General features: G+C 32.8%; 1 protein-coding gene across 2 annotated transcripts; it reads left to right on the plus strand.

Moving 5' to 3' along the window:
• The first annotated feature begins 435 nt into the window (after window positions 1-435).
• Window positions 436-9,376, plus strand: LOC141683730 (7-hydroxymethyl chlorophyll a reductase, chloroplastic). Of its 2 annotated transcripts, none has more exons than XM_074488483.1 (20): window positions 436-593; window positions 730-832; window positions 940-1,024; window positions 1,305-1,416; window positions 1,941-2,025; window positions 2,139-2,180; window positions 2,301-2,379; window positions 3,469-3,520; window positions 3,614-3,676; window positions 4,537-4,634; window positions 4,961-4,996; window positions 5,076-5,137; window positions 6,066-6,093; window positions 6,978-7,057; window positions 7,202-7,271; window positions 7,377-7,434; window positions 7,815-7,879; window positions 7,968-8,062; window positions 8,147-8,237; window positions 9,209-9,376. In XM_074488483.1, the coding sequence occupies exons 1-19, from the start codon at window positions 527-529 to the stop codon at window positions 8,235-8,237; spliced, it is 1,371 nt and encodes a 456-aa protein (XP_074344584.1). In that variant the 5' UTR covers window positions 436-526; the 3' UTR covers window positions 9,209-9,376. The 2 variants fall into 2 exon arrangements, with proteins under 2 accessions (XP_074344584.1, XP_074344583.1); XM_074488482.1 differs by lacking the exon at window positions 9,209-9,376 and adding an exon at window positions 8,588-8,845.
• Window positions 9,377-9,812: the final 436 nt, after the last annotated feature.

The following is a 9,812-nucleotide window of genomic DNA, read 5'->3' on the forward strand; positions in this document are numbered from 1 at the left end:
ATGTTTGTATGTAGAGAAGTCATGTAAAGAATTTATGATTTAGATTAAAAGTTATTAGAAAAATTGATCGACTAGATTTGATCTAATTTCTAATTTTAAGAGAGGATCTGTTATAACACTCGACTATGTAAATATATATACAAATAGAATAATACCAAATTCAAATCGGGCTTTTAGTTCTAATCCCGGACTTTTAAAAGAGCAGGATTAGCCTGGGGCTTCTACAGAGCCGGGCTTAATTTTAGTTAAAAATATAGGCTTAATTTTAGTTATTTTAATGTGCGCTTGATGACCCTACTTGACCCGATAGTGGCGGCCAGATTTTTAGGTTCCGTTTTTTTCATCTCAGCCTTCTAAACATTTTTTTTTTTACAGAAACCGGCCTAAAAACATGATGATAAAGTGGGAAAAGATAAAATACGACGTCGTTGCCGAGCAAAATATGGGTAATTCTAATTCATATTAATATGTGGCGCAAAACAACTCTGATAAAGTATATTAATCTCTTGTAACATTCAAAGCTGCCATGGCCATCATCAACTCCAAGTTCTACTCTTTGTCTTTCACATCTCCTATCATTTCTGCATCCAGAGGTAATTTCTCCTGTATATATGTATCTCTTTATATCCACACGTACTTGCTCAGTCACTGTGTGTGCAGTGTTTTGCATGTATATTGTCATGTATCTTGATTCTTGCACAATCATTGATTATTTGTGTTGGGTTTTAGATGCAAATTCAAACCCAAAATCAGTTAAGCTAAGACAAGATTGGAGACAAAAATCTAAGCCAATTCCTCCTGGTGGGACCTACCCTGCTAAAGATCATTGCAGGTTTATAATCAAAGACTTCATTTTTTTTTGTGTTCTTGCAGCTTAAATTGGATGATATGTTATTTTTAAGTTGAAATGTTTAATTGTAAGTGTTAACTTGGTGGCAGTCAATGCGGGTTATGTGATACGTACTATATTGCTCATGTGAAGAATGCTTGTGCTTTCTTAGGTGATGGCATGTCTAGAATCGAAGTAAGTATCTTTTGTTTAGTTCAACTTTGTTAAGAATTGTTCGTTGTATGTTTTAATACCACATTATCTTAAATTTGGGCATTAAGCAATCATCTTGATGCATTTGATAGTTGCAGTTACTCGTTGGATTAGATTGCAATAGGAGAATAAATAATTAATTATCCAAATGTAATAGTAGAGACATGAAAAAAAAATGTTAATGTTGTATGTTACATATGAGTGTAGGATATGGGTCCTATACGTAGGTATCGTTGGGAGATATAATTTTTGTTTGCTACAGGGACTAGAGCCTATGGTCCATGGCCGAGGAAGAAAAGATGATTCATTAGATGAGACATATTTGGGGGTCTATGAAGAACTTCTTTATGCTCGCAAAATTAAGCCCGTTGAAGGTAAGTTCCTGGAGCTTCCAATATTCCCTAATTAAAGCACTACAGGTGTAAGTACCTTAACTTTCGTCAGAAACATATTACTAAGGGCTTCTCTTGAATACTTGTCCTTGATCCACCTTTCAATCTACAATGGATATATTTGTTTATAATTGAATAGACTTAACAAATTTTTCTATTGAAAGGGAAGCAAACTCAGGTACAACACTATAAGGTTAATAATAACAGAAAAGTAGGCACAATACTCCTTTTCAATCAGACCTTTTAGCTTCCTAGTCAGTAGTCTACTGGTTCTTGTAGTCATCATACCAGCTTTGACATTAAGAATTGTTTGTACATGATATCGATCTCATTATGTCATATTTCGGGATGTCTATGCATATTTTTCACTATTTTATATCATTGGACATACACAGCATCTTTATTATAGATAACTGTCATCATTATAGTTTTATACTACATCTTTTCTTATATTTACCTGATGTTTCTCGATTACATACCAACCTGCTTGAAATTCTATATTTTAGGAGCCCAGTGGACAGGCATAGTGACAACAATTGCAATTGAAATGCTCAAAACGGGCATGGTCGAAGCTGTCATATGTGTACAAAGGTATATGACACATGCTCATAATAGTATATAATATTGTTTCTCCTTCTGTTGATCTAATAATGGTCTTTTTCCTTGTTCCTTTGTTGCTGACCATGTGATTTTGTTTGCCTCAGTGACCCAGACGATAGATTTTCTCCCAGACCTGTTTTAGCAAGGTTTGCAGTTGGATCTTTGTCTGATTTTACTGTATTTCTAGTTGCATCGGCCAGTAGTTTATTCCTATGACTGTCTATTTTTCGCCAATCTTTGTAATCAAATGACATTGTTTTTAAAAGGACGCCAGAGGAAGTTCTTGCAGCTAGAGGTGTTAAACCTACCCTGTCTCCTAACCTTAACACCCTTGCTTTAGTTGAGGTGCTTTCTATCTTTCTCCTTGTCTATAGATCTCATTTTTTCCCCAAGCTATGCACATATATAATTACTTTTTTTACTTTTCTGAATTCTGATGAATGCTTGATTAGTAAGATAGTATAATGTAAAAGTCTCATGGAAACACAATGTCCTTCATACTTAAATAGTCTGGTTCAGCTATGAGAACCAAATCCCTTGTGACCTGCAGAAATGACCACATAAAAATAAGTATAGTACCATACGTATGTAAAACCCCCCACTTATGGCATGGGTTGATTCAGTTCGAATGCTCAATCAAGGCATACGCATCTATTCAGTGTTCCATGATCTGCTTGTTTGATTAAAGGCTGCATTGTTGAAAACCAGTGGTCGAAAACCTCTGTAAAGTTTGTCCCACGTTGAGAAAAAGAACTTAAAAGTTTTTAAAAATTTCAGCCTTCAAGTATGTAACTTGTTAAAAGTCATGTTATGGTCGAACACCCCTTGAGCAGATAGTTTTTTGAACTTAAGATTTATATACTCTTTATTTTACATTGCTTTACACCAGCATGAATTACATTCTTTGCTCCAGCTGGAATAAAACTACAAATAATAGAGTAGAGACGGAGAATAAGAGAAGAAGTTAAAGAAGTATAAGTACAATGACCCAGAAATTGTGTAACTATATCAATAGATAAAATCATATCGAGTTATGCTTTATGAATCGTGTTTCACGCACTTCTGTGTTAATATGTTTCATGCTTCGAAAAAGTAGAGAATCTTTGAAATGGGTCTTTATTTTAATATTTTTTTTTTTTTTGTGGGGGGGTTGATCTGACTTCTATACTCTTTTGTCATTTTAAATATCTTCTTTAAAGACTTGTTGAAATATTATAAACCTGTGTTGTGTATTGACACTTCTTGTTTCCTAAATTATTTCTGATTTTTTTTAATAATCATCCTTCACTTAAAAAAGATTAAAAGAGACCAGGATGACAATTCGACTCATTTGTATTTAAAGAAATCTGATATGGTGCAAATCTTTAGTTGATATATTTCTATTTATTGCACTAGTGGTTGCCATTGAATTTTTCCATTTTTTATAATTACCAGGCAGCTGGTGTCAAACGTCTTCTTTTCTGTGGTGTCGGGTGCCAGGTGCAAGGTATGTTATGCGGTTACCCAGCTTTTTGGTTTGACAATATCCTTTGTTGTGACTTGTAATATTGTAATGCAGAGTAGTTTAATTGACATGCAGCGCTAAGGTCAGTCGAGCAACATCTGAATTTGGAGAAGCTTTATGTGTTGGGAACCAACTGTGGTAATTAAAACTTTATGTTTAATAACTTAAATATTTTTCTTGGGAAATGATAGTATGTTGCAAAACTAGTTTTAGAAAAAGAATGATCATCGTTGGATATTTGATACAACGCTTGCTCATAATATTGACACTTTATATCTGTACCTACTAGCTTAGTACTCTGCAATAAAAGAATTAATGAGATCATAATTGCCACAATGCCAATAAGAATACTACACTTTATAATTTTCAACTTCTTAGATCCAAATTAATTCACTTATAAAAATTTGATAAATAGCTAGATATGGTATAGGCGGTGTTCTAAAAGTCGGCGATTAATCGGGAGACTGATTAATCGAAATCGGGTCAAAAATCGTTTTTTACAAAAATCGGTTAAAATTTGGAAAAGATCGGATTAACCGGTCAAAATTCAGGTAAATTTTTATATATAAAATATATATATTAAAAAATATATATATATAAATAGAATGAAAATTATAAAATGTAAATTTGTATAAAATTTAAGAAATATCTTATTCTCGTATTAATAATTGCTATTTTTAATTTTTATATAATGAACTTTTTTAATTTGTCATCTCAAATTGACCTCAATTCGTAAGTTAGATCTTAAAAATTATATTTACTTCAATAATATTACATATTTTAAATTTAATTATATAAATTAGTAATAAATATACATGTATAATCAAAATATTAAAAATAATATTAAATTATTTCCGATTAATAACCCGATTGATTAATCATTACGATGATTACCCGATTAATCCCTTCCTCCATCGACCAAGTCCGATAAGTCTTGGAATTTTATTAATTTTTTATTATGATGGTAATAGGATTTCTTTTTCTCCTTTCATTGATAGTGGATAATGGAAAGCGAGAAGGGCTTGATAAGTTTCTAAAGGCTGCCAGTAGTGAGCCAGAATCAGTTCTTCATTATGAGTTTATGCAAGATTACAAGGTCTGTTTTAAGTGTTACATTATAGAAATATTCATTGCTACTATACTTTTGTACTGTAGATCAATAATATGTATTTAAGTGTATGTGAGTAAATTTAAAATCATTCTAGCACCACTGAACACTTATTGTTGCAATCATGCCTATTTTGATAATTGGTATATGATTTATGATATTATGTTTGGACTAGAATTTTAGAGTCATGCATATGAATTTGTTAAGTAGAAGCCCAGGTTCGCCTTCTGCAAATTGGAATACTGTGTTTAAGTAGAATAAGCTGTTAATTAATATCTTGCATCTTGCTAATTAATTCATCAATTCTTTTAAAGGTTCACTTGAAGCATTTGGATGGCCACATTGAAGAGGTAGCCACATCTTATATTGCATATTCTAATTGTTATCCTAGATGGCATCTTCATTGAAAGTTACACTTAACTAAAACAGGTCCCCTATTTCTGTCTGCCAGCAAATGAGTTAGTTGACGTTATTGCTCCATCTTGCTATAGGTAAATTCTACGTCTGAATACCTATTTTATCTAGTACCTTCACCCTTTCGTAGAGGGATTTTGTTTTATTAAAAAAATATTATTTTGTTGTGTACAAACATGACCGTTTGGTTGCAACAAGTGTGACCAGAAAAGATGTGGTAAAGAGTTTCCAGAAGGTCGCAGTAATGCATAGCTTATCCAAAGCTCTGTAACATCAGAGTCAGAAAAAAGAGTGTAATGATAAATGAAAGAAGTTTCTGGAATTTGATATAAATTATGTTATGATATAAAAATACGAAAATACTAATACATATTTATATGTTATGTTGTTATTATAACCTTAATTAAATTATTCTGTTAAATAAAACACGAACAATGATTGCTGTATTTGAAGGACTCTTTAAGTCGCAGCAATAAATTTGCGACTCTGTGACCATTTATAACAATTTAAATTTATATATAGTTTATAGGGGTGTACACGGATCTAGAACCAGCATACAGTCAGGTGCTAGAACTAAAACTAACAAAAATAGTACCGCAATTCTTAAAGAAACCAGCGCTCTCCAAAATATAAGAAACACTGTTACGAGAACCATGTTTCTGGTCGATTTGATCTGTTTTGGTTCTTAAACATGGGTCTGGTTCAGTTCAAAAGGGAGGTGGTTATAGATAATTATTCCCTGTGGATAGGTAATTGTATTATGGCTCTAAACCCTTCTATTAGCCTGAAACTGTACACCACAATCATAATTTTTAGTATTACAGAAAGGCAAAATATGGATACAAGAGGAAGAATGGAAGATTGATCGTGTTATTGTGTTACACAGATTAATAAGCTGTTTAGTATTACAAAAAGGCATGCTATGGCACAATTATCTTCTGCTTCCCTAAATGACTCCCATTATCTTTCATAACTCTTTTTATCATTGATCTTGTTGTTTTGCAGCTGTTTCGACTACACAAATGCATTAGCGGTGAGTGTCCACCATGTTTAGCATCTAGCAATCTAGCATAAAAGTCTTCTTATATTCCAATCCTTTTATCTTTTGTATTGCCTTGTGGAATTGTGTTCCTCGATTATGTCCATTAGGAACGATACCCTCTTCCCTTGAAGAGCATTTTATATTTAAGATCAAGTTATCTTATTAGTTGATACACCTTTACCACTAGGCTATCCTTTCATCTCTGTTATAGTCTCTGTTATCTGCTGTCAAGTCATTAGTGATTTCTCGTAGCCTTAGTTTCATAAGTTTGCCATTCTTTTCAAGTGACATGATGGTGGTCCTTTGAAGTAGTTGAGCAGTAGGATTACAATGTAGTGGAATTCAGAATATCTTAAACGACCTATTTAACTAGTTTCAGTTCTTTGCAATAAAAAGGAGAGTGGAATATCAGTTTTTAGGAAAACCGATCCAATGGACTTATAAACGAAACTGTAACTTGGCTAGCCTGACTGCGATACAATCAGGGAGAAGCTTTATTAACGCCCTTATCCTCTTGTGAAGTTAATAATAGGTAAAGTGGTAGTTAAGTTAATTAATTTACTTATCCTTCTATCTTTACCAAGTTTTTTCTTAAACAAAATATTTGAAAAGAGGAATGGTTTCTACATATCTGAGATGTATGCATCCTATATACAGGCTTTAGAATGTTCCAAAATTAAGAAGATTGTACATTCTGGGTAAAAAATTTGTTGACTTCCTTCGGAATGAATAAAAACATCAATATATCATGTAGAAGAATCACAGGCTGCTCTGCATATTAGATAGCCAAAAGCATTAAATAAAAGGAAGTCACCTTTTCTTTGAACATTATTATGGACACTTCTAAATTTATGCTTCGTGGGATGCTGTTCCAGGATTTGGTAGTGGGGTATATGGGTGTCCCAAAGTATGCTGGAATTAGCATGCCACAACATCCACAATATGTTACTGTAAGGTAAACTAATTTCTGCTGGTTTCTACTAAATCTTATTTTTGTATATGATTTTGAGATTTCATATGGCTTATTTCTGTTTTATCTTTCAGTTTATATCTAAATATACTGGTGGAGTTTGTTGATATTCTCTTTTTACTTCAACAGAAATGAACGTGGAAGAGAAATGCTCAATCTCGTGAAAAACCTTCTTGAGATTACTCCAACAGTTAGTAGTGTAAGCCCCCTGCTATATCATTGTCTATCTAGTATATACACACTACACTGTACCTAATCATGCTAAATAACTTATTAAGCTCTGAGCACATGTTTACATTTTCAGGGTGACCGTCGTCCATTTGTTATGGAAACCGTTAAGGCAGATGATAAGGCTAAGTTGGGTATGATTTTTTTTCCTTTTTCAGGAAAAAATAGAATTTCTGCATGTTATATGTAGTTTCCAATTTCAACAAATTCATTAGTGAAACAGGAACCGTAACTTGTTCACATACAAAACGTTTTCTACTCAAAGTCCCGTCCTACCATTGAAATTAATGTGTAATTGATAATTTTAAAAGTAATACAGGGCACAGGCATTGTAGTTGCTTGATATTGTTTAGTCATCATGTGCATCATTTCATGTATATATAAGATACAGAATTATATTGAATTGAAAGTTGTTCCACCCATGTCAAGATGTTATCTGGGGTATACATTGGGCATTGAATCAATAAGTGTTTGGATGTACTTTGTTAATGTTTTCTGATGATTTTCTTCTCAGGGAAGGGTCCTGCGGAGCCTGCCCCAAAATTTGTTGGAAACATAATAGCACTTTTACTAAATCTGGTAATCTTCTTATGATTTATTTATGGTATTTGCAACATTAAATTGGTAATAATAAATAATAAGTCATAACGGTTGGAACATTTTACAGATTGGTCCAAAAGGTCTAGAATTTGCCCGTTACTCATTGGATTATCATACCATCAGGAATTATCTTTATGTAAATCGGGTGTGGGGTAAACAAAGGTAATCTTAAGTAGGACCTTATCTTTATGATATTGCTTGACGTTAGTGTGTTGCTTTTAATATCTGGTGCTGCGGTTGATGCAGAGCCGAGAAGCACATGCCATCATATGCCAAGAAACTTGTAGCTATGTATAATCAGAATGATGAAATTGATCAGATGCTATCTTCCAAATAGGTATGTGCAATGTTTTAAATTTGTAGGTGCCACTCTAGTAGGGGTGCCTGGTGCAATAGACATGTGCTCGTAGTTGGTATCTGGTTGCCAGAATTATAATAAAGATTTAACCTCAGATAGGGAATTAAATATTCTAATAAAAAATTTTAGTATGAATATCTCAACAATTGTTAAGAACATTGATTGCCGTATCAGTTCAGACAGTCCCTCGAAGGAACCAGATATGTGGTTAAAGAATTATGGTTTAAACAAAATTATAATTGAAGATCGAAAAATTATATTGCCATCGTTATTGTTGATTCTTCATCTATTTTTTTTTTCTTGATATTCGTTTCCTACTATTTTTTCAGTTCATTAATTTGCTGTGTTATGGACATCTTATATTTGAGGATGTTCAAGCTGTTCTACATGGATTTGCGGTTTTCTTTTGACAAGGGGATTTGTGAAATTTAGTCAGCTAACTTTATAATTTAGTCTTTCTTGCAAAATCCAAACAATATACATATGAAAATATTGTTATAGTGTAAATTGCAGTATGTAGTCGTTACTGATAAAAAATTCGATTGGTCCCATTATTTGAGTTGTGGCACTCACTTCGCATTTGCTAAGCTTCTATTTGCGCTACACTTTGCACCAATATCTAAGTTTCATAATCTCATTCATCAGAGATGTTATCTTGTTAAGATATAGGCTTAAACACTACTATAGCAGATTAAAGTATAAACTCAGTTAATCCACTGCCTTCAGTACCGAGGTTTTAACTGTGGGTAATAAAGTACGTAACGAAAAAATACCTTGGTTTCCAAACATCCATTTTAGTTCAATCGCACTAGAAATTGAAATTGTCAATTTCAAGAAGAGCATCAAAGCCAAATACAGTGAAGGTAATCGTGTTTCTATGCATCCTATTATTGTTGGTCCAATTAAGACAATTAACTACTAAAGCTTTTCGGTAATTTGGTTGCAAGCAGGGGAGGAACTGAACTGGGGGACTGGAGGAGCCTCGGTCCGGCCAACTGTCAAAATTTACCGAAATTATAGTGTAAAATAATAAAAAAAAATATAAAATAATTACCACGAAATGTGTTTGTGCATATATTAATGATGTTTATTATTAATGATGCATCTATTTTTAGTCAGTGAGAAGTAAGTGTTTTACTTAATCCAACCTTGATAATCATATGATTAATTAAAATATAAAATTATTATGACAAAATGTGTTTTACGGGTGCATGTCTCTTCTTGTCATTTAAAATTAAGAATTGTGGATTGCTTCCCATTGTGGGGTGAAATCAACCGCAATTGCACCATCAATAACTATTCGGGCATGTACAAAATAGTCACAAAAAACAAAAAGGAAGGCATAATAAGGTCTTACTTGATTATGTCGCTGAGATTCTGCAACTAATGAGAAATGGAGGTGTCACATTTGAGTGAGTTTCGTAAATATTTAGCAATCATATAAAGGAAAAAAATAAAAAAAGAATAACAATACCTCCACTTTGTTGCTCCGCCGCCCGTAAAAGTAAGTAGCCAAAGTTTTATTCTTCTCAACATCTATGACCCATGTCATAT

The sequence above is a fragment of the Apium graveolens genome, chromosome 9 (genome assembly GCF_009905375.1).
Source record: "Apium graveolens cultivar Ventura chromosome 9, ASM990537v1, whole genome shotgun sequence".
NCBI classification, from domain to species: Eukaryota; Viridiplantae; Streptophyta; class Magnoliopsida; order Apiales; family Apiaceae; genus Apium; species Apium graveolens.